Raw genomic sequence first — 24,624 nt, 5'->3', positions numbered from 1 at the left:
GATCCAACCAACGACCTTTGGGTGCGCAGGCCGGCACTCGGTCCACTGAGCCACACCAGCCAGGGCTGCTGCTGCTGTTTTAATTGAGCTGTTTCTTTCATCTGCTTTTTCTTCTGGCCTACTAAGTTTTCCTACATCGTATTGAAAAATTTCTAAGGATGATCCATAGAATGAAATATATTAACTCTGATTGTCTTTTCTGTTACAGTGTGTGCAGTTGATTGTTTTATTTCTTATACTGCTACTTCATTTTGCTCTTTTCACTTTGACCCTGACCTTTAAACTATGGCCTGAAAATTAATTACTTTCAAGATTCCATCTGGGGCCCACTCTAGAAGGCGTATTGAAGGTTTTTGTCTCACTTTGTGAACAGAAATCCTCAATTTTCAGCAGGAGAGAAAAAAGAGAGCATGTAGCCGGGGACCTGTGTGTCGGGCTGAGCATGCACTGCCCCGGGGACACTGGGACGGCAGCGCGGTGCCCCGGCACAGGCATCCAGGCCACCTCCCTGCCGGGCGCTACCTTTGTTCCCCGGGCACCTTTGCTCCCAGTCACTGTGCCGTGTGTCAGTCTTTCAGAGTCCCGAAAAGGAAGCCCGAACGCCAGCATGCGGCATCCTGCCGCAGAGTCCTGGTATAAAGTCTCGGCTGCACGCAGCTCACACCCACTGCCGTCTCCCCTCCGTGGAGAAGTGACCCCCCAGCCGGAAGCCAGGCCCCAGGACTTCAGCTCCGGAGGTTCTGTGTGAAGGACTCTTTGATCCTCCAGTGGCCTCCTTTAAATATAGCCTGGGTTATTCTTTAATGTCAGAGAAGGGAAGACAGATTTTGCCTATTTTTAGTTTGTAAGATTTTTCTAGATCAGAAACTCTTCGTTGGTAGCTTGGCTTTTTAGGCACAGGTGGCATTACAGATTTACCTGTCCGACACAGATCTTGCCCTAAAGCAGCGACAACAAAAAGACCTCTGACCATAATTGGCTTTTAAATGAACCTTATGTTAGAGTTTATTTAATTATAATATAACGGTACTGTAGGATTAACACAATGTAGGTAAACTCTATATTGTATCTCTGTTATGTCTAAGAGGTGTATTTCTTAATATTTTTCTGGTTGTTCACCCCCTGACCTCGCCCGCCCGGGAAACCAGACCGTGTGACTTCTGCGTGCCATTCGGAGCCTCCTTATGTCGCTGTTAAGCCACGGCGTTCCCCCGAGCCCTGAGAAAGAGCTGATGCTCATCCAATTTATGATTTACAAAGCAGGTCAAATGATTACACTGAAATCACTTACACCTTCCACTTCTTGTGGCTTCTTTTTTTGTCCTCCCCTCGGCCTTACAGGTATCTCTGGAGACAAAGTAGAGATAGACCCTGTTACGAATCAGAAAGCCAGCACTAAGTTTTGGATTAAGCAGAAACCCATCTCAATCGATTCTGACCTGCTCTGTGCCTGTGACCTTGCGGAAGAAAAAAGCCCCAGTGAGTAGTCCCTTTTATTTATGTCTCCTTTCTCTCTCCCCCCTCTCCCCTTCTGTGTGCTGGGTGCCAAGAGAATATATTACCACCGTGTCCTTTTTTCCTTGGGTCTGTTTAATTCATTACCAGAAATTTCTTTTAATCAAAGGGGATTGTATTATGGTGCCCAGAGTCTGACATGGGGCCCCGTCCTGCTCAGTCTTGATGGCAGCAGGGAACCTCACAGCTCCTGACCCCAGCAGCCTCCCCAGGGGTCGGGGTGGGGGAGGGGCGGAGTGCTGCTGAGAATTTGCAGCCACCAGAGCCCTCACTTCACTCTGAGCTCCCTTCCTCCTCCCTCTTGTGGGGCTCGGCCAGTGAGAGGCCAGTGAGACCCGGACCTGCCTTCCTTCCATGCCAGACCAAGGGACGCCGGGGCGGGGGTGGTTCCCGTGTGGGCCGAAAACTAGATTTAGACATGCATCCCGCCGGAAGTGTCACCACCCTCCGGATTACTGGCAGTTGTTCGACCTGCCAGCTCGTAATCAAACTCCTGCCTGGTCCTGCAGAGGAGACCCCTGCAGATTGGCAGTCCTCTGCTTCAGTTATGAAAGTAGACACCGTCTGGTCGTATATTTTGGCATATTACATTTTTGCAGTTAAGTAATGGAGTGTAGTGGTTAGATCGATCATTTTTAGGACTTCAGTCACATCGAGGGAGAGGAAGGACACGGATCACACTGAAATCCCTCCGTGGAAGAAGAAAGTTTGAGCTGTATAAGGACCCGTTAGTCAACTAGAGAGGGCCGTGGGGCGGTGGTTCTCAGGGTTGGGTTCCTGTCAGCACTGCCTGCGGAGTTCATTGAACGTGCAGCTGCCCACGGCCCGGCCCAGTAGATTCTGATCTGGTAACTTGGAGTCCAACTTGAACATCTAACTTTTCTTAATCTGTTTTTTTTCCATTGTCCACTAATCGAGAACAAATGTTACAAGGAATGATAAAAGGTGTAAAGGCCAGCACGTGTTGAGAATATGGTTTAAGTTTTTGCGATCACATTGACTGAACGGGGCCTAAAGCAGCACAGAGCCCCAGAAGGAGGCCTACAGACTGGGCACAGGCCACACTGGCAAGGAGGGAGAGCTTGGAGATACAGGGGGAAAGAGGAAGGCCAAGTCCACCCACCTTCCCACCACTCCGGTCAGCCCAGTGAGGCCTCTGCTCTGCGAGGGCAGCCGGAAGGGGCTGGTGAGACTCCTGCCCGCTGCCCTGGGCCCCTGGCCCCAAGGCTGCCCAACTCCCTCGCCTTGAGATGAACACCTTCTTCCTAATCTCTCTCGCTCCAGCTTGTTGGTCAATAAAGATGTCATTGTTCTAGCATCCTTCTTCCCAAGAACTCAGGATGCATTGAAAAGTAACATCTTACAAATTCTCCAAGTGTCTGAGAAACGGAAGACAGCCACATACACGTTGGATACAGGGAGAAGCTGGAGTGGGAAGGGTAGGGAAAGAACCAGAAGCAGTACTCAGGTTTCCCGTGCACTCACCCCCACTCACTGTGCCAAGGAAGGCTGTGATTCGGGCCCTGGAAGGTGTGGGGAGTGAAGGAATGATGCACTACCACCACCACCCAGGGGTCATTCAGTCACGAAGTGGAGACGTCTCCATGAGTGAGGCCAGGTTCCAAGCATGGAGCTCCGGAGCGGACGTGGGCCCCACCATTTCAGACCTACCGGGTGGTTCTGTGTGAAACCTCACCGCAGGTCTTACAGAGGTCTCCCCCTCTCGTACTCTGGTCCAGAGACCCGGGACTTGTGATGCTTTCCTGGACAGAGAAGCACACTGCCGCAGGAAAGCCCTGCCTCAGCCCCTGGCGCCTGCCAGTGTGCCTTCCAAACCATCTTCCTCAGAGCTCCAGGCTCTCAGGGCCCTCATGGGCGTGTGTCCGTGCACATGTGCACGGTGGGGGGCACAGTGGGGCATTTAAGCCTCCCCTCCAACCAAAGAAGCTTTACTTTCTTCTGGTTGGGGATTCTGCGTTCAAAAAGTCAACTGATAAAAAACGATTTTTGAATCATCTTTTATTTTTCATTTACAGTTGACACACAGTATTGGTTTCAGGTGTACACCCCAGTGATTAGACATTATATAACTTACTAAGTGTGATCATCCTGGTAAATCGTGTACCCTCTGACACCAGACACAGTTATTAGAATGTTATTGACTATATTCCCTGTGCCATAGTTCTTAATCTGTTCGCCTTTCTCACCCACACCCCTAACCTCCCTCCCATCTGGCAGCCGTCAAAATGCTCTGTATCTGCAAGTCTGTTTCTGTTCTGCTTGTTTCTTTATTTTGGGTTTTAGATTCAGTTGCTGATAGATATGTATTTATTGCCATCTTATTACTCATATTTTTTATCTTTTTGTTTCCTTTCTTCTTAAAGAAGACCCTTTAACATTCCATGTAATACTGGCTTGGTGGTGATGAACTCCTGTAGCTTTTTCTTGTCCGGGAAGCTCTTCATCTGTCCTTTGATTCTAAACAATAGCTTTGCTGGGTAGAGTCATCTTGGCTGGAGGTCCTTCCTTTTCATCACTTTGAATATTTTTTGCCGGTCCCTTCTAGCCTGCAAAGTTTCTGCTGAGAAATTCACTGACAGTGTTACGGGAACTCACTTGTAGGTAACCACCTGCTTTTCTCTTGCTGCCTTTAAGATTCTCTTTTTGTCTTTAACCTTTTCCAATTTAGTTATGATTTGTCTTGGTGTGGGCCTCTTTGGGTTCTTCTTGTTTGGGACTCTCTGGCTTCCTGGACTTGCCTATCTATTTTCTTCAACAGATTAGGGTAGTTTTCTGTCATTTTCTTTTTCAAATAGGTTTTCAGTCTGTTGCTCTCTTCTCCTTCTGGCACTCCCACGATGTGAACATTGGTGCACTTAAAGTTGTCCCAGAGGCTCCTTACACTATCTTCATTTTTGGGGACTTTTTTCTTTGTGCTGTTCTGATTGGGTTGGGGTTTATTGTTGTTGTTTGTTTGTTTGTTTGCTTGCTTGCTTCCTTATATTCCAAATCACTAAACAAATTCTTGAGAGTTACAGGCTTACAGAATGAAATTCAGACTCCTCAACATAGCCTTTACAGACACTGACCACCCCAGGCTCATAGCCCACAACCTCCCTTTCTGAACTTGGCTGCAGTCACTGTGAACTGCTTGGATACAACATGCCGCAAATTCTGTGCTTCTGCCTGGAATACACCTTCACCCTGGTCGTCTAACTTATGGACACCTCCATTTTCCTGTGCCCAGTCACCCCTTTTTCAAGATCCAGCTCGTGTGTCAAGCCCCCCTCTGTAACGTTGCCCCCAGGAGTTTGCACACAGTGCCGTATTTATCTGTTTGGGGTTTGCCCCTCGCCCCTACGCCCTCTCCATGCCGAACTGATCAGCCAAGGACCTGGTTTCTGTAGCACAGTGCTGCCTCGAAATTGAGCCTAATGAAGCAGCATTTAGAAACCCGAAGTTACTCAGCATAATTTATGTTGTAAAGTGCCCAAACAAAGATGTATTAAATGAATCAGCTTGATGCTGGGTTTTTTTTTTTTATGATTTCCAGTATCTTCATCAAATTAATTCAGTGAGTTAATCTATAAAAAGTTCATCTTCAAGACCATCATCAGACCACAGAATTAATCTCCTGAGCTGCTGCTTTTTTTTTTTTTAAGGATTAATGGTAACCTTTTTATCTTTTGTGTCTGTTGAACCTTAGAAAAAAGTTATTTTAACAGCACTAAAAGAAATGAAGGTCACTATATTTCATAAGTTTAGCCTGTGATTTTTATCAGCATAGTGATGTATGTTTGTAGCTGTGTTTACATCAAAAATTATTCTTGGGGCCTTCTTGAATGAATTATGGCAAAGAGAGAGAACCTAGAAGTAGATAAGGTTTTTGATTTCTGCAATATATTTCCTTTTTCATGTTTTTATCTCTCGTAACACAAGTGTCTTGCTGAAGACTGGAACCTGTGACCAGCGAGAATAATTTAGCTGCAAAAACACAGCAAACGTTTATTAAACAGCCTTCTCTACAGAAGGCGTTAAGTGTTGGGAGGGTAATGAAGTTGTTCCCGGCTTACTTGCGACGTGTTTGTCAGAATTTTGAACAAAAAAAGAAATGGTTTTTAAAACCTTCGAATATGGCCAGTTTGCAGTGTTTATTGAGAAAGCTGCTGTCAGACCATTAATTTGGTCGTCATCAGGAACACACACAACTCGAGTTTAATTGATGCCGTATCCAGAAAGCACGCGAGCGGCTGACTTGGCAGTGGGACCGCGCAGTTACCCGTGCTGCGGAGTCAGAGCGACCCAGGCTCCGGAGCCAGGCTCCATAACTAGCAGGTCCGGGGCTCTTTCCTTCCCCAGCGTCTCCCTCGTAGGCCATGCTCTCAGGGGGAAGATTTATTGCCCTGGCCCTGTGAGTGTTTAAGAATCTGGAACTTAATGACTAAATAGATGCACGCCTTTAAAAAAAACTGGACATATAAATATGGACTCTTACAAGAGTTAGTGGAGAAAATCCGGGTATCAGAGGCCCTGAGAAGGTCAGAATAAATTCCGCCTTTCTAGATTTTTTTCTTAAAAGGCATACGCTGCCATTATTATTCAAATCAGTGATTTCTCAGTCTGGTTTTGCCACTCCTTAGGATATCTTTTGCTATTTTGAAGGATGTCACAAACCTCTAAAAGATGAATTAATTTTAATTCATTGTAACTGAACAAAGATGTTTATGGCACATACCAGAGGGAAATGTTTCCGTATCAGAAACGACGTGGTTAAATGGTCATAGAGAAATAACTCTCCATCATTACACAGGTCTAGACACAGGCTTTGAATGCGGTGGCCTCCCTTTTTAAGTGCTAGCCTCGAGTTCCAAGACTGAAACAAAGGCGAGGACTTTTCTGTGAAACTGGCGCCCATCAGAGACGCTCGGCTTTAAATAAAGTACCAGACCCAGCCCCGCCAGGTCTGGTTTTGTCGTAAGAAGTCTGTGCAGGTTTAGGGTCTTTGAAGGAAGCAGCCTATCATTAAGAAATCAGATTTAAACCTTAATAAAGTAGCTGTCGTCTTTATAGCTGAAAAAAGCTCTGTATCTCAATTAAGTATAGATAATATAAAATCTTAAGGAAGCAGCATAATAGAGGTAACCTGATTACATTCTCTTGCAATAGTATAATTTAAAGGAAATCTGATTTTGTTGATGCTGGTTATGTTGGTGGGGGATTGTTTGGGTTTTCTGTTTGTCTTTTGTTTGTTTGTTTTTGTCCAAAACACTGTTCGGACCCAGGACAGGGACTTGGGCTATGAGTTAACCCCCATCGTTCAGCCCTCCTCGTGAATAGCACCCACCGAACATTCGCAGTGGGAGTCCGTTCAGGTTGTGAGTTAAATTAGCTGGGCTTATTGGAGACCTCCCGCTTAAATGAATCTTTCTTTTCATAAGTACTTGACAAGATCTGTAAAGTAGTGTATTTAATTTACTAATTAAATTAAAGCTCCTGAATAATGATTTGTCCACATTGATTTAGCTTAAACGGGGAAGATCGGCATTGTTGCGATCTTCGGGAACCTTAATGGCCGCGCCAGAGAGACACAAAGGCCTCTTGTGTTTTATAGGTCAGAAGTACATAGGTAAGCCCGGGCTGTAATTGAATTGCCTGCACTGCACCCTGCAGTTGCAGATTTCCTGCGCCTTCCCATTCCATTGTTGCGCTGGGGCTTAAGAGAATGTTAACGCGGTAATAGGCACAGGGCCTTCCCCATTATACGTCTGGCTATCGAGCGGTTCTGCATGACTAGTTAAAGAAGATGGCAAGAAGATTAATGAAAGCAAGGCTAATACAGAAGGGGGTACTTTTGCAAGACTTCTGCTGAGGAGATATTAGAGCTGAACCAGAGCTTGGCTTTTTCTTTATCCTGTGACCTTTGAACCTGCCTTACTGTTGAGAGCTGCCAGGGAAGTCGACATTTTGATTGATGTTGGTACACGAGTCAGTCTTTCCCATTGAATTCCACATCTGCACGAAAATAGCTTTTCCAGCAGAATTCATACTGGCTAGAAGTGATAGCCAAATTGATGGCTGAAATGCTTTTATGTAGTTTTCATTTAAACCTAAAGCTATTTGATGTTTTAATTCAGTTTCCAGTTTTCATAGATTATAAGCATTCACTTATATGTCCTTAATGGGTTCGTCAGCTCGTCGAGAAAAGCCAGTATTCGGAGTGTTCAGAGGTTTGCGAACAGAGCTGCGAGGGGGCTTTAAGGGGGAGTAAAAGCACTCGTCAAACAACCCCTTCGGCATTCTTAAAGAGAAGAAAAATCAGACTGCCGAGAGCCCAGGCAAACCGACTTCAAGGTTTTTGTAAATAAAGCAAAGCGTCTGTTTCTGGACAACTGTAGACGAGGAACTCTGAAATCTCACCTGTATCCCCGACCTGAGCCCCAGCTCAGAAGTTCCCTTGATCTACCCAGATGCTGGGTTCCCTAACCTTGACCTTGGGACACTGGCATTCCATCTGAAAGAGATTGTCATGGTCTGCTTGTGAGACAGCCCTGTGTCCTCACTAATTCCATTACCTTGTTTGTGGAGCTGCGGGCCCTCAGTGTGTGTGCCTGTGTATGCATCCTCTGCCCCTCTCCCGGCAAAGAGTGGCAGAGGGACTCGGGTTTTGTGACTGAAGTTGACTTGGGTACACCCCAGCCCAGGCATCGAATTTTTTGACCATCCAATTTCTCTCCTCCCTGCTTGACAAGGGTAGTTCTACCAGGGAGAACACACACGTGCACACACTGATGTGACAGGTGTTCCAGGTCCTGAAAGGGGAGGTGCCCAGGAATGTATTCTCGAAGTGTTCGTGAAAATGTGTGAGAGGGAAATGAGGGCGATGGCAGCCACCGCGGGGTGAAAGAGCTACACCAGCGGTGGGTGGCCACGGCCATGTCGTCAGACTGTGGACCCAGGAAGCAGGGCACTTGCATTTATGCTCACAGGGACCTGTAGCCCAGAGGGGCGCAGCCCATCCTCGGGGACTGTCGCTTCCCAGGACATCCAGACACTTCTAACCCTAGGTGGGCAAGCTCTGTCGCGTCTTTATGCCCTGACAAGGACTTACTGCATAGGTTCCAGATCAAATACGGTAAGTACTGCCCGACTACAGAGCACAGCGGACTCTAACATATTAAATGCCCCAGTTATTGAATTGCCTTTTCATAAGAGTACTCTGGAGCACAATCAGGAGCAGGCAGTGCCTCATCCTTTTAACAGATATGTTTCCTAGCCCTATTAAAAGGGGTCTTCATCTATCCTGTCAAAGAGAGTCTGCTGGGGTTTTTTAGTTTAATTACACTATCCAATTAAAACTCCTTGCTGCATTTGGATGCGCCTCTCCTTGGGCCTGAGTGGATATGACATTTACAAGGCTCGCCTTTCAAGCAGACAATAGTGTGATTGATGAGGTGCACGTTCAGTGAAGGAGGCGAGTGCCTGTGGAAGTGCTGCTTAGTGCATTTTGATTTATTTATCATCTTCTTCCAAAACAAGGGAGCTGCCGGGAGATGGGTTTAGGCAACCGGGGGGACCACCTCAGTTTTTCCAAGTGTGTGGGAGGGAGAGACCCTCAGCGCGCCACCGGATAGCGGTGAGAAACACCACAAACATGGGGCCACCTTGTGTCGGCCGATGCCAGCCTGCGTGCTTAAGTGTTTTGACTCAGTCGGGTTGCCAGTGACCTCCAGCTGCAGTCTGCTGTTAAACAGCCTATCTCTGTGTTTCCAGGAGCATTTCTCTGGGGCTAGATACCGTTGGCCAGGCCCCTGAAAACTTAGCCTGTGGGGGCCAGCCCTGCATGTGTCCCATTGACCTGGGACCTGGTCACTAACTGGTGGCACCTGACGTTTGCACCAGGCGTGCCTCTTTGTGCTCCCAGCAGCTTCCTCCAGCAGTCCGGCAGCTTCTGTCCAGGGGCTGCGGTCAGTGCTCGACAACCCTCTAACTCTGCCTGGGCGCTCTGAGCACTTGAAAGTTGCTTCTGGAATTTGGAATCGGCCATGAGCAAGTGAGGCTCTTCAACAAAGAAATACGGAGGGACAGTGGAGAACTTTTCAAGGTTATAGCGAGAAGATGAACCAGCCTCTTATTCTTAACCTATCATTGCTGTCTACCCTCAGCATGTGACAGGTGGGGCCAGTGTGTTTGTCTCCGTAGTTCCTGGAAAAGAGGTGTTTCGGTAGTGCATGGCGTCTTCGGAAGGGTCAACACGCTGAATGGAGAAGGCAGGAGACTCTTCGCTGAGCCCCATCCAGAGGATAAGAACATGGCACCTCTTGTGTTCATTGTCAGGCTCTACGGCTGCTCCTGGGGGCATGTTCTCTGACTGTGAAACATGTAAGAAGGTGTTTGTGATCAAAATTGGCTAGTGGGTTTTCTTACATTTCCTGTAGACTTTCTTCATTTTTCCATAGGACTTACTAATAAACAAGAAAGAATTTACTTGCCTTGCACAAAATATTGGTATTTGTTAGAGCAGAAAACATTTGGAGGGTACCAACTCTTTTTTCCCCCCTCAGAGAAGCATTCTTTTTGCTATTAAGTTGTCCCTTCACTGTTGACCTGGACCTATGGACCCATAATAACAAAACAGTTATCCAGGGATAATGAAAAATGTGATGCATTTGCATTTTTCTAGATTTACATCACCATTTCCTCAAATTCTTTCTCTTGATTTTAGCATCAGAAGAGATCCTAGTTGAGAAGAGGATAAGGGTAGGGGCTGTTTTCCACTGAAAAACTCTGTATGAAAGATTTCTCAGCTGGATAAATGATGGGGAAAAGCTGTTTCCCTTGCCTCCTGCCAAGCTCCAAATTGTGTTTTCATAATAAATAAATGGAGTGCTTAGATTTTAAGTTATTCTTATAGACATGGAAAAAGTAAGCCATCCTTTCATTAAAATCAAAGTGTGTATTGCTTACAAGACTCCCATAGGCTACTTCCAGGACAGGGTAACTGCTAACAGATTAGCCCTGCTATCATAAATGACTGGCAAGCTGCACAGGATAAAAGAAACTGTTTTCGAACCCTGGCAAACAGGCAGTACAAGACTATGAGCCCTGAGAGAAAGGAAACAAATGAGGTGAGACCTACTATCACTTCAGCTTTCTTCCAGGGCTTCCCAGGGAGAGTGCAGCCGTCTCAGTGAGCGGGGAGGCAGAGACCAGAGCCGGAGGAGGCTGCAGCTGCTGAAATTTGCACAGTCAAGTTTGTGGAGGAGGGGCCCGCACCGAGAAGGAGCTGCAGAAAGAGGCCCTTGAACCTGTTGCTGTGAACTGAATTCTGCATGCCCAGGGCGGGGCCTCACGAGGCCAGTCAGAGAGCAGCTGCTCGGGCACGCTGAAATTGAGTTCTGGCCAACCAGAGGGGCGCATCCAGAGCATTTAGTAGTGACCCCAGAAAGGCTGCATCTCAGGAACATGGCTAAATTGGCGCTGTATTAAAGACTGCTCTAATCTTGGCCTAGTAAAGCTGTAGAAAGAGCAGACTGGCCCAGAAGTAAATTAACTACCTGACAGAACAAAGCTCAATATTCTTTAAAGGAAGGCAACACAATACAGACACCACACAATGTAATGTTTATAGTGTCCAGCATCCAATCAGAAATTACTACACATGCAAAGAAGCGGGAAGATGTGTCCTATAACCAGGAAAAACATCATCAGTAGAAACAGAGCCAGACACGGCACAGGTGATAGAATTAGCAGATAAGTACACCAAGTCTTCAATTAGTGTTGTCAGCAGGCTCTCGGAAACTGCAGCTTTAAGCAGAATGGTACATAACGAAAGCAGTTTTACCGTGGGCTAATTGATATAAACAAGCATTGTTACTACAGCATATTTCTGGTCACAGAAATATCAGCAAACTTCTCAATAAAGACCCAAAACACTTCTAATACTAAACATTGAAGTAATTGTGAACTATACATACATTTAAGAAAGATTAACAAAAACAGGTAAGATAATTATTTCCCAGTCCATTTATTCCAGTCCACTCTCAAAGGTGGCCAGAACCTGTCCTGGCAACTCAGGGCTCAAGGCGGAATCCAGCCCTGGACAGGACGCCCTCCCGCTGCAGGGCTCACTCACGTGCCCACACCCAGACAGTTAGACACCCAGGAGACCTGTGCGCACACCTTTCACATGCGGGGGCGAAGCAGAGGACCTGGAAAAGCCGGTGCGAGCATAGGGAGAACATGCAAACTCCACACAGACAGGGGCCTCCGCCAGGAATCAATTTTGTGTCTCATTAGCATTAATGAAAGAGTGTTGAGCAAAATGCTATTATTCAATGACTTGATGTACTTTAAAATAGCTATTATAAATATGTTCAAAGATTTAAAGGAAAACAACTCAAAAAGAAAAATGGAAACCATTAAAAAAAGAATCAAATGAAAATTCTAGAGCGGAGAAATACAATACCTGAATCAAATAATTCAGTGTTGGGAACAGATTAGGAATATTAGTTAAAAAGATCTGTGTGTTTTCTCTTGTTGCATAATAAATTACCCCAAAACTCGGTGCCTTAAAACAACAACAACATTTGTTATCTCCCAGTTCTGTGGTCAGGAATGCAGCACAGCTTAGCTGGACACCCTCACTCAGGGTCTCCCACAAGACTGCAGTCGAGGTGCCGCCCAGGGCAGGACCTGCCTCCAAGCCCACTGGGTGGCTCCTGGCAGCGTTTACTTCCTCGTGGGCACCCTTAGCTCCTGGCCACCTGGGCCTTTCTGTAGGGAAGCTCATCAGGTGGCGAACAGCTGGCTTCATCAGAGTAGCCAAGAGCAAGAGGGTACCGGCAAGGAAGAAGTCACAGTTGTTTGTAACCTCGTCTCAGAAGTAACATCCCAACAGTTTGGCTGTGTTTTATTCATGAGAAGTAAGTCTCTAACCCTTCCACAAAGAATGTCTGGTTCCCTGTCTTGGGCCATGTAAGAATTGGAGGCAAAGAGAGGTCGACTTGGAGAAGTCTGGGGCCAGTTGTTCCTTGCAGGCTGAGGATCAGCTGTCCTGCCTAGGAGAAAAAGAAAGAAGTCTCTAGGTCTTACCCAGAAAAAGGTTACTCAAGGGTGTGAAAAGCAGGAGGTGGGGTCACTGGAAGTCATTTTAGAATGTGCCTACACAGTCAGTGAACTTGAAGACAGGACATAGAAACTGTTCAGACTGAAGCACACAGAGAAAAAATGGATGAAAAGAACAGACACTATAGAATAGTATCAGTTGTTCTAACATATATATAACTGACTTCTCGGGGCTGGAAGAGAAAGCTTCCGAATTTGATTAAAAATACTAATTCACTAATCTTGGAAGCCAAGTGAAGGCTAAACAGGATACATATAGAGAAAACCACATCAAGGTGCATTGTAATCAACTTGCTGAAAACCAAGGATAAAGAGAGAAATCTTGAAAGTGGCAGGAGAAGCCAAGGTAAGAATGATTGCTGACTTCTCATCAGAAATGATGCAACCCAGAAGACAATGGAGTGACATCTCTAACGTGCTAAAAGAAAACCTGTCAGCCCAGAATTCTGTACTCAGTGAAGACATCCTTCAGAAACGAAGACGAAATAAAGACATTGCCAGACATTGAAAAATAAAAGAATTTGTTGCTATTAAACCTTCACTATAAGAAATGTTCAAGGCTACAGGGGGGAAAATACCAGATAGAAATGTGGATCTACAAAAAGAAATGAAGAACACTCAAAATGTCACCACTAGCAACTGTGTGGAATGAACCAAGAAGAAGGGAATAAGCAAGAGAGACCCCTTACTGGGGACCAGCAAACTGGGGCCCTCAGGTTCAGGCCAGCCCGCCTCCTGCTTTTGTATGGCCTGTGAGCTAAGAACTGTTTTTACAGGTGAACGCTTGCCATTGGCTTGGCGATCGAGGACACCAATTTTGAATTTCATTTAAGTGAAATATTATCTCCCCCCACCAAAAAAAAATCTATCTTTCTCATTAGTAGACCTGTATTTCCCCCACCAAAAAAAATGCATTTGACTACTACATTTTTAATTTTGTCAATTAAAAATGTGGAAAATTTCCCCCCTAGCTATATAAGTATCTGTAAAATATTTTAAATTTTGCCTCTTGGCTTGCAAAGCCTAAAATATTTCTGTTGGGTCCCTTATCCAGGAAAAGTGCGCTTGTCTTAGAGAACGGAGGGAAAAGACAAAGAGGCTGCCGCAGGCCAGGCAGCGCCCCGAGGGCCCTGTGCGCACTGCCAGGCTCTCCCAGCAGCTCCGTGGGGTGTATATGCACGTGTCCTAGAGTTGCAGGGCGGTTGGTTCTCTCCCAGCACCGACTCCATGAGGCTGGCACTAGTCCCATGTTATAAAGGGGAAGCTGGGGCTCAGAGAAGTTAGGTGACTCGTCCAGAGTTACATAGAGATGATGGCAGAGCTTTTCATTTGTCTCTCCGCCCCTGGCATGAGGCCAAGGCCCTTAAACTGCTTCTTTTGATGGAAGAGTATCCCCATCCCTGACTCAGAGTCTACAAAGGCTTTTAACAAATGTCAGCCGTGCCTGGTTATCTGGTTTCTCTTCCTAAAGGATATTAAATGCAGAAAATGGGAACAGAGGCGGGAGAATGATAGAACTTAATAAAGGCAGTGGGACGTGAAAACTGACAGAAGTTGACCAAAGATGAAAGAAAACAAAGCAAAGACTATGAAAAGGAGGTCTAAGAACTCAGTAGGCACGGTAGTGTGGCCGAGTGCAACTATTTTGTGGCAGCAACAGGAAACCACGACACACTCGTGCTGCGCACGGGAGCAGAGGCCTCGTCCCTGGGAAGGCACTTGTGTGAGTGTCAGAGTCGCAAGCCGAACCAGCCCTTCACCTCATGGGCCACCGCTTCTGCTCGGGAGGACAGGTGACAAGCTGCGGTGGCTGAAAATGAAGGAAGCGAGCCTATCGCTTCAAGAAAAACAAGTGATCATATTTGATCCCAGTGGTGAAATTCAAGCTTTTGGGTGACAGACTTTTGGGGAACTTGTATCCAGCACTGCGAGATTGGCTTCTCCTGGCGTACTTTTCTGATGAGATCAGTCGTGATATTAATGACCGTGATTTTTTTTTTTCATATCATGTAATGAAATGTGCGAACATTTGGAAGACCTGCACAACTCAGTGAACCAGCGTTTCCCAGACTGCTACACGGCGTGGCAAAACCGTGTGAGCATACAAGGTGCATTTAAAGTGCAAGACAGACCGATGGGTTTTACTGTAGATACAATACGTTTATGAATGTGGTTTTAGATCCCACATTACAAGTAATCTTTAGGAAACAAACCATTTATCAAGCTCAGTGTGGCGTCAAAGAGGGATGTTTGCAAAGAAGAGTTGAAAATGTACCTCCCTTTTCCAAACCGTCTCTCTGAGGCTGGCATTTCTTCATAATGCTCCAGCCAAACCACTGTATCACAGCAGGTCAGATACAGAAGCACATAGGATAGCCCGGCTGTTTTCGGTTAAGCCAAATATTACAGAGATCTCAAACATATAAAATAATGCCACCCTTCTCATAAAACTTCGGGGAAATATAAGGTTTTTCCATTAAAAAATCTTTCATGTTAACTTATATGGATTTATTAGCTTTAGTGAATTAATAACTATTTTTAAAAGTTCTCAGTATTAAGCCAAGAAGGCCCTAGACCAAGGTGGGCTGTAGGCCCCATCGGGAAGCCCCCACCCTGGCCGCTCAGTGCCAGCCGCCCAGGGCTGGCAGGTCATGTTCTCAGGGAGCCTCCTTCCAAAGAGCCACCTCCGTCCTGTTTGCAGTGCGAACCCGAGAGCGCGTCTGTCAGCAGGAGGGTGTCCGTTGCTGTCCCTCTTTGCCTGAGCTGTCCCGTCTTGTGGGGACAGCAGCTTCAGAACGGCCGCTCCGCTGGGTTGACCAGGGGAGCCTGTTTTTTCAGCGCAAGCTCTTGTTTAAGAGGGTAACTTAGAGTACAGACGCTGAGAGGTCTCCACTTCTGACATTTGTGCTGCTAATTAGTTTCCTCTGTGTTACATTCCGTCTTCTGTGTTTCACTTTGGGGAAAAAATGTGAGTGTGAATGCATTGTTACGTATCCCGACTGCTGTGTCGGCATTCAGAGCAGGCACGCAGTATCGGTGTCTGCCTTGGGCGGCTGACCAGGCGCCGGTGCTGCCTTTGAGACCCTGTCGAGTTGCATCCGCTCTGACAGCGCTGTGAAACGGGTGTGCCCAAAGGAGGCCCGGGTGAAAACAAAACCTTCAAAACAATGGTTTTACCTCCAAATATCAGCTCCCTCGCAGCTGTGAGAGTGATCACCTGCACCCACTGAGCCCCTGCTGTGTCCCAGCGCTGCGTGAGGCCCCCAGAGGTGCTGCCCCCTCCCTGAGCACCCGGCCAGCCCGGCCCGTGCAGGGCCCGCACTGAGCTCGGACCCGGCCAGGCTGGGGTCGCAGCCCGACCGGCCGTGGGCTCCTGCTGTCCCTGCAGGCACCCCAGGCTCTTGTGCCTTAACTTCCCAGCGAAGCGAGCAAAATCATTGGAACTGATTGGAATAACAGACCTAGCATTTCCTCTTAAATCATACTGGTATTTAATTCTTTTTCTCGGATGACATGTTTACAGAGACAGTTTGCCCCTGTGGCTCACCCTCCCTGTGAAAACTGCTGATGTTCTTTGAATTCAAGGGTGACCTGCCCACCTCTGATTCCCTCCGACCCCCAGGACCAGTGCCCTGTGGGCTGCAGCTGAGGGGTCGTTTGAGCCTCGTTCTGGTGCCTGAGGTGAGCCGTCAGGTGCCTGAGGCTAATGCGGGGTTTGGTAACGAGACTTTTCTTGTTCTGTGTTCTTACCCTGTTCAGCGGGCACGGAGATGCCGTGAGTCCTTCTTCCCAGACACCCGTGGTGCACCGCATAGTGTCAGTTACTCGTGTTTACTGGTAGATTTGTTTCCAGCAAGAGGTCAGTTAACTTGTTACACTTTCTTGTATAGGTTTGGGATCAGGTGAAATTATGCAGGTGTGAACTCTGCTTATTAGCGGATATTCTGCTGTGAAAGAGTCCCCAGGCCCTGCCAGGGTTCCCTTCTTCACCGTTCTCAGTCAGCCCCCTTCTCGGCATCCTTTCTGCTGCTGTTCAGGTCAAAACGCACCCAGTGCACTCCTACCTGGGTGACCGTGGCACGGGGGTCCCTGCCTCCGGGCCCTGGGGAGCCAGGGCGAACACCCAAAAGTACAGTATGACCGTTCACGTCACTGCCCGGCTCACAGCCAACCCACGGGTGGCCTCCTCAGCCCGCAGGTCTGGCAGTCCCATCCCTTTGTGCCTGCCCGTGTCACCCGGCCACCCGCTCACTGTACCTGACCCTGTCTGCCGCATGTGTCCCCACGCCACCCTGACCCTGTTGCATCCTCCCCCTCCCCCACCGCAACCCAGCTGACTGCCCTTCTGTCCACCAGCAGCACAGGGGTCCCCGGAGCGCACCGCCCCGTGTGCGGCGAAATGAGGCTGTTCACATGCCAGATGCAGGGCGTCCAACAACCCTCGGGCCGCACTCGGCCCAGGACGGCCTTGAATGCTGCCCGACGCAAAACCATGAATTTACTTAAAACCTTTTTTTTCTCATTGGTTTTTGTTAGTATTTGTGTATTGAATGTGTGGTCCACAGCTCTTCTTCCAGTGTGGCCCAGAGACGCCAAGAGGCTGGGCACCCCTGCCAGTGGAGCTTTCTCTGGAAATGCCCCCACGGAGCAGGCAGGGTGTCTGCCCTGGCCAGCCCGCCGCACCGCAGCCCGGTCACTGCCCACATCTGTGGCCCCGCGGCAGCACGGAAGGGCCGCTTCGCTGCCGTTCAGTTCAGGTGCTCCGCCTGACACTCTGTGCGCCCTCAGTGACGGGGCCACTTCCACCGGGAAGGACAGATAAGCCAGAGGCTGCGGAGGGATGGGGGGGGCTGCAACTCTCTCTTGTTCCTGCCCACTTCCCTTCCCCCAGGGGGCTCCGGGATGGGCCCTAGGGACAGGCAAAGGGCGCACACAGCCCCTCACACAGCAGGACACAGAAGGTGGCATGTTTGGGGCCCCCAGCCTACGTGTGCAGACTTTCGGGAGACTTGACTCAGGGTGATTCCTGCCCAGTTGTTCGCGTGACTGTCGTGCGGACCACGGGCCTCCCCCTGGGCCCGCAGTCGGCCCACTCCACTCCGTGCGGACGTGTCGAGGCCCCTTCCGAGGCTCCCAGGCCCGGGCGGGCGGGCTGCACACCACACGCACCACGCGCAGGCTGAGCTCTGACCGCAGAGCCCAGGAAGGGTTTTTCATGGAGTCTCATTGTTCAGGCGAAACATGCTCTTGAGCGTCTTGAGGTTTCGGTTTGTCAGTGACGAGTGGGAGCAGGTGGCAGAGACAGTCCAGGAGATCGCTTATCAGAGTGGTCAGTGAACCCCGAAGCTCCCGGGCCGCAGGCCTCCCCGAGACCTTCTGGTCCTCCTTAGCCCCAGGCCCCGGAGTCTGTGTCTGTCACGGCCAGGTGTCCGCAGTCAGGCCTCCTGGAGGGGCGTCTCCGTTTGTCCTTCACGGCCCCGCGACCTTCACGGATGGCTCTGCCTGCTCGCAGCGTGGCTGGCAGAGCCGCCCGCACGGTCCTGCCTGGCATGGAGTCTCCAGGGCTCCTGCACGGAGAGGCGCCCTGCGAAGGGAGGGGCCCGCACGCACACGCACACGCGTGCAGATGCGCCCGTGTGGGAGGCCCGCTGTCCCGTCCGAAACGGGCAGTTTGTGTGCTCACACAGCCACTCGCGTCCGGCTGAGGATTCTGACAGTTCAGTGCCACGATTTAGAACCAGGCTAGACTTGTCAAGGGACTGAAAGTGAGGTCTTTCAGAAATTATTAGCTAATTTTTTCAATATGGAATTTATAGTCACAATTAGCATAACATAATGATGTTTCCAGGATAAAATCCCAGCAGCTCAACTTTTCTGGCCACAGACGTACAACATATATCAGTTTATTTTCGGAGATCTGAAGAATTACCTACTGTAAATAAAGTTCCCGAGAAGATTTCTCCGGGAAGGAGGTGAACTTACAGTAATGTGGGTGATGTGTTGTTAATTAACGGCCGCGACCGGCCGGCGCTTCCGATGGAAGGCCGAGGGTGCGGAGGCCTCACGGGAAGGACGGGCCGAGCGTTAATCTTACGAGTGCTGGGGTCTGGTCCTTCCCAGGCCTCTGCAGGGGAGATGTTTTGAAGTAGCCTAAGGGGGGAAAGGGCTCTCGAACTAAGAATGAGGGGCCCCCGGGGTCTCCCAGAGCCCAAGGACAGCGTGTGCTCATGGGACAAAGGCAGCTCACACGGGACCCAGCCAGCTGGTGTCTCTGTCGCAGTGTAGAGGAGGGATCCAACTGGGTCTGCTTTGTGAGGCGCCAGCTTTCCGTGGCAGTCTTCAAAGCAGCCCTCTTCCCCACCCCCCAGCCCCCAATCTTTCCCACCTTCCCTGGTAGAGGGACCAGAGGCCTGGGGAGCAGCTTCCTTGCTGGCCAGGGCTCCCCCTCCCAGCAGGAGCTGGGGCCAAGGAGGAGGCTCATAGCATTACTGTCTGCCTTTCTCCCTTCTGTTGCTCATGTATTCGGCCTCAAGCACAGTTATTTTTGGAGTAATAATTTGGAATTAATTCACCTTCTACCTCAAAAATACCAAAAATGTAATTACTGTGAGCACGAGGTGTTCCTCAAAGCCTTCCCAGCGTGATGGTGCCCTGAACATACACACTCCAGGGTAAAATGGGGCCTCACTGGCCATTTGGCCGGATTTGCTTTTAGCTGTCCGTCTTCTCCCCGGCCGGTGATGAGAAAAATGAACCTCTGGGCAGGTAGTCCCGCACAGCCTCCACGTGCTTGCGCTCACGTTGGAACGCTAGGAGAATCGGGGGGCCTTCCCCACAGGCGCCCTCAGCCCTGCCTTTCCTCTCTCTCCAGGTCACGCCATATTTAAGCTCACGTATCTAAGCAATCACGACTACAAACACCTCTACTTTGAATCTGACTCTGCGACCGTCAGTGAAATCATGCTCAAGGTGAGTGTCCTTCTCGGCCCGGCACGGGGGTGAGCAGGGTGGGCGTCTGCGGGCCTGGGCCCCCCACGCTGATGAGGCTCTTGGCCGGCTGGCTCCGGGCTCCACAGACGAGGAGCGTAGCCGGTGAGTGCTGCGCCCCGGGCCGCGCCTCGGTCAGCTGTCCTGTCCCCGCTTCAGCCCAAGCAGGACCCCCTTCCGCTTCCTCCTAGCCCCCCAGGAATCCTGATTCTTTGTGTATTCATTATCCTTTTAGGCATCGGTTTTCTTTCCTTCCATCCATTGTCAGGAGCCCCCTGAGGCTCCTGGAACAGACTCTGAGGAAGTTGTTGTTGTTTGAAGACACCTTCGAGTGCCCGAGATAATTTGAGCAGCCTGTTCTAAACACCCAGCTTGATGGTGCTAGAGCTGTAGTTACCTCAACAGAGTTCACGGGGCACCTTCGTGAGCCAGGCCCCGTCCCTGCCCCCAGAGCTCCTCCTCTGTCAGAGGACACAGACACTAAACATTAAAACCATAAGCAGCCTATGAAGGGGCAGAGAGGCGGTTCCCAGCGCTGTGTGGCGGTGGGGGAGGGTCAGGGGCGGGGAGGCGGGCTGCAACAGGCCCTGGGGCTGGAGCAGAGCACGGCTGGAGGGGCCAGGCCCCCCAGAGTCTTGCCAAGTGGGGTGGGACTGGGAGGAGCTCCCCAGGGTCTTGCTGGTTCAGCAGGGCCCGAGATGCGCACCTCTGAGATGCGCCTAGGCCGAGGTCTGCCCCCTCGCTCTGCGCACCATGCTCTACACACCGCGGTCTGATGGCCCTGGAATAGTGGTTTCAAACTTCCAAACCGAGAATCCTTTCTTTAAACTGATTCCTATGTAGATGATCAGATAGAAAAAAAAAAAAAAAAACAGCTGCCTTGGCAGAGCAGGTCTTAGAGCCAGAGGGGCTCTGAGTTGCATGGTGCCGGCTGGGCACGTCACCTCTCAGGGCCTCAGTTTCTCTGCCTGTGCAATGGCAGCCCACTGCCCCCACCACCGCAGGCCTGTTAGAACACGAATCAAATGAGACGTATAGCCCCACTTAGGTGGTTACTCCCTCTCTCCTTGAGCGTGGAAGCCACCGAGTAATAGTGACAGACGGTGGCGAGGCCATGCCGAGGGCCGCACGGTGCAGGGCCTGGGCGGAGCAGGCCCTTCGCGTGCCCCATGTCGTGGAATCTCCCCAGCTCTAAGGTGCAGGGTCGTAGGGTTGTTCCCGTTTCCTGTGAAAACTGGGGCTCAGGGAAGAAGTGTCCCCAGGACCGTGCCTGCCAGAACCAGAACTTGCACCCGGCCAGGTTCAGCCGGTCCCGGCACGTGTGCTCCTGGCCCCTGGAGGGTGCGGACTTCAGGAGTTGAGTGGGGGATTCCAACAAAATGCAAGTGTCTTAACAGAAACGTTTTGAGGTCAAGTCCTCATGGCTGTGAAATACTTCTCATGGAGCAGGTGGGAATTGGAAAGACGGTGCGCCGGGAGGGCAGTCCGGAGCCGAGACCCAGGGCAGGGAAGGGGGTGGCTGGGCGCGGGTGTGCAGACCACCGGGGCCACAGGGCCGGTGTGCCCACCCAGAGCGCTCGAACCCAGCAAGCGAAGGGTTACGTGCGAAATCGTCACCAGGCGGCACAGGGAACTTGAGTGGCGTGCTCGGGGAGCAGGTAGAGAAATATTCCATCACCCCGTCAGGGGCTGGGCTCTTTTTTATAGCCAGCATTAAAATATTCAAGACCTGAGAAGGATTCTAGTAAAATTATAATCCTGTGTTTGACATCAAAATAATTTTCACAACAGCAGATTGATGACAGAAACACAGGTTTATGACTTCAGTATGAGGCTGTGGAAGAGCAAGTGCAGAGAAATCATTTTGCGGGACCAAATGCTCCCCCGAAGCAGATGCCTTCCTGCCAAGTCCCCGAGGCCCGCCGCCGCCCCTGAAATGTCTGTTTTCATATCAGAACGTTTGTAGAAATACTGCGTCGTGCACGAGACTCCGGGAGAGAGAGTCACAGTGTGCGCAGGCCTGATTTAGTCAGAGAGCTAACGGCCGTGGTCCTGATGGAAGATTAAATTCCACTCCTCCCACCTCTGAGTTTTACAGCAATTTAAATACTTGGCGTTATCCGCCATTCCCACGGTGTCTCTGATACCGAGTGACCGCGGCCCTGCCCGTGTCCGGGAGTCTGGCAGAAGTGTTTCCACCAGAGGCCCGTCGGGGGTCAGTCTTAGACTCAAGTCGTGCAGGCGGCAGGTCCAGAATCCAGGCGTCTTCCCCACAGTGCGGGCTCTGTGCTGAAGCTAGAGGAGAAATAAGGGCGAGGCTGGGGTCACAGAAACTGTGATGAACAGGCAACTCCATCAGGTTATTTCATCTCGTCGTGCTTTTCTCCACGTAGGAACATGAGTGTCTCCCACTTACTGAGCACCGCCTGCATGCAGGACATTTCAGACACCTCATTCTGCCCTCCCAGCTGTCCCGCGGTGGGGTCGTTCCCATCCCCATTCCACAGATGAGGAGGTGGAGGCCCAGCGTGTGTGAGGGTGGGGCATGGGCTGGAAGCCCGCCCCGAGGGGTCCCAGAGCCTCCCTTCCCGCCCCTCGATGGGATTGCACAGAGCTCTGGGTGGTCCCTAGGTCTGCAGGCTCGGAGAGGAATCTCAGAGGAATCACTGGTCTCTTCAAATCGGGTTCTTCTCGTGATCGAGTGATGGAAACTGTGGCTTTATTGGCCATGAAAACTCCCTATATTTTTATGCCTCGAGCTGTAAAACGCATTGGAAGTGAGACACTCTGTAGTGCATAAAATTGTGCAAGTTTTAAGCCACAGCATATTAACCAGCTAATGGCAGACCAAAGGGCGTTTTTATCTTTTGATTATTACATTAATCTTCCATTAAAATTATCTATGTGATTATCACAAAGCACTGAAGATAATAAATTTAGGAAATAGTTGGCTTGTTAAGGAACGTTTTTAAATCCTTTTGTCAAGTTACGTGTGCCAAAAATAAACTGAAAACACTGGGTTGGCCGAACGTGCAAACAGTATAATCCAGAGATGGCTCTCATTAGGAATGATGAAACCTCTTATTTTCCTACACCGTCTGCAGGGCCCCGAGTCGTCAGCTGGCCCCACGGCCCTTATGATTTATTGCTCTCAGCTGGTAACGTGGCGAGGCAGTGGGCCAAGCGTGTCCGGCCTTCTGTACGCACACACCAGCCTTTCGTGCCTGCTGGCGACTGTCAGAGCAGAAAGTTTGCAGGGGACAACACAGCATCGGAGCCTCGGCCCCTGTCGGGCGGGGCGTGCCGTCCCACCCTGCCGGCCCCGAGCACCGGCAGGTTCTTCCCCAGAGTCAGCGGGGCCTCCCCATTCTGGGGCAGGGCATGTGGCCCGGAGAGGAGAGTCGGCAGAGAGAGTGGCTGGTTTCTCCGGCCAGAAGTATTCAAGTTTCTAGCCATAACTCCGTGTATTGGAGAGTGAAGAGAAATGGTGTTTGCTCACCAAGGAGGAAAAAAGGGGCACCCAGAGAAGCTGGGGGCAGCAGGCTGCCGCTGTGTGAGGAGGTGGGGCCTGGAGAACTCGGAGGTCTGCCGGTCACAGCCGACCCCTCGTCCCGGTCCTGGCCCAGGCACTAGCTGTGGGAGCCCGAGTAGGTGGCGTTGCCATTCTGCGGTTTTCATTCCCACAACGTCCTCCTCTTTCCAACGAGGAAGGCGGGGCTCAGGGAGGCAGCTCGTGGGAGCAGAGCACAGGCCATGCAATCCGAAAAGGTGCCCCACTGGCCGGCAGGCCCAGCCCAGCACCTGCACTCTCCCAGCCTCCGGCCCCGTCCCAGAGCGGCCCCGTCCAGAGCGGCCCCGGCCCCAGCCGGCCAGGCTGTGGTGACCACTGGACTCCAGGCGCAGGACAGCGCCTGGCCCTGCTGCACCCAGCCCAGGTCCCCTCTGGTCACGGAGCAGAGAGTGGCTGCTGGCAAGTGACCTGGCTGTGTCCTCTTGCTTTCTAGGTCAACTACATCCTGGAATCACGAGCGAGCACTGCCCGGGCTGACTATTTTGCTCAAAAACAAAGAAAACTGAACAGACGCACAAGCTTCAGCTTCCAGAAGGAGAAGAAATCAGGGCAGCAGTGACGCTGGCCACCAGCCTCGCTCTGCTGCCGTAGCTCCGAGCCTACCTGCCGGGGCCGGGGCGCCTCGGGTCCCCACCCTCCGGCCATGGTCCTCGTGGGGAGGCCAGCGGCGGCCGTCCTGAGCAGTGCCCAGGGCCAGGCGACCCGGAGGAGCCTCCCGCTTCCTAGCCGGTCGCAGCCGGTCAGCCCCGCCCGGCGGTGTACATAGCCACGCCCAGACATTTCCTTGCAACTTGATCAAATTTCTTAAACGAAGAACAAAAATGTACATTTCTTTTTTCCTTTTAATAAACAGGTGTACTCTTTATCACGGTTGGTGTGACGGACCGTTCTTTGGGGCAGAGGATTGATCGTGTTGCTCACTTTAAAATCCGTTCCCACACTGAACAGGCAGATCAGGAAAGCTTGGGCTCGGCTTCTCAGAAGAGATGTTGAGGGCGTAGTCGATGGATTTAACCGTGCCGCCTGTGGAAGCGGGCGCAGCGCTTTGGGGCGGGCGGCACCTCAGTGAGGTTAGGACGCGGGTCCCAGGCGGGCCGGTTCCCCCGCAGCGGCCTCCCCCGGCGTCCCAGCACCTCTCATTGGGGAGCCGCCCACTGCACGGACAGCAGGGGGCGCGGGGAGGAGCGGGGCGGCTGGGTTTCCCGTCATGCCCAGCCCCCCCCCCCCCACGTCTGGGAACGGTCTCTTCCGCTCGTGAGTAGCAAGCGTCCACTTCACCTGGCAGTGAGCCCTGCGTGCGTGCGGGTCCTGCACGCTTCTCCGCTCTGCCGGCTTAGAAGGGGGGCCTCTGTTCCCCTTCTCCGTCGCCACCGTGCGGAGCCAGCCTCGCTGTCGGCCGACTGGACGCTGCTGCTTCCCACCGCGTC

The 24,624-nt window shown here is 50.7% G+C and overlaps 1 protein-coding gene and 1 non-coding gene across 10 annotated transcripts in view; both read left to right on the top strand.

Moving 5' to 3' along the window:
* The window catches only part of MAPKAP1 (MAPK associated protein 1), a 211,318-nt gene extending 187,253 nt beyond the window's left edge, over positions 1 to 24,065 (top strand). For 8 of the 9 annotated variants that reach the window (XM_036022232.1, XM_036022231.1, XM_036022230.1 and 5 more), the window contains 3 exons: positions 1,342 to 1,479; positions 19,511 to 19,608; positions 23,631 to 24,065. In XM_036022232.1, the coding sequence (XP_035878125.1) occupies positions 1,342 to 1,479; positions 19,511 to 19,608; positions 23,631 to 23,756 (362 nt within the window). In that variant the 3' untranslated portion in view covers positions 23,757 to 24,065. The remainder of the gene's footprint in view (positions 1 to 1,341; positions 1,480 to 19,510; positions 19,609 to 23,630) is intronic. The other variant, XM_036022234.1, reaches the window with a different exon arrangement.
* Positions 12,450 to 12,576, top strand: LOC114514553. Its single transcript, XR_003686078.1, has one exon. It is a non-coding gene; the product is annotated as a small nucleolar RNA SNORA38 (small nucleolar RNA).
* Positions 24,066 to 24,624: the final 559 nt, after the last annotated feature.

This window comes from Phyllostomus discolor, chromosome 3 (assembly GCF_004126475.2).
Source record: "Phyllostomus discolor isolate MPI-MPIP mPhyDis1 chromosome 3, mPhyDis1.pri.v3, whole genome shotgun sequence".
Lineage (NCBI taxonomy): Eukaryota > Metazoa > Chordata > Mammalia > Chiroptera > Phyllostomidae > Phyllostomus > Phyllostomus discolor.
Note: the sequence above shows the minus strand (reverse complement) of the source record. Positions and strands in the feature narration are given on the sequence as shown.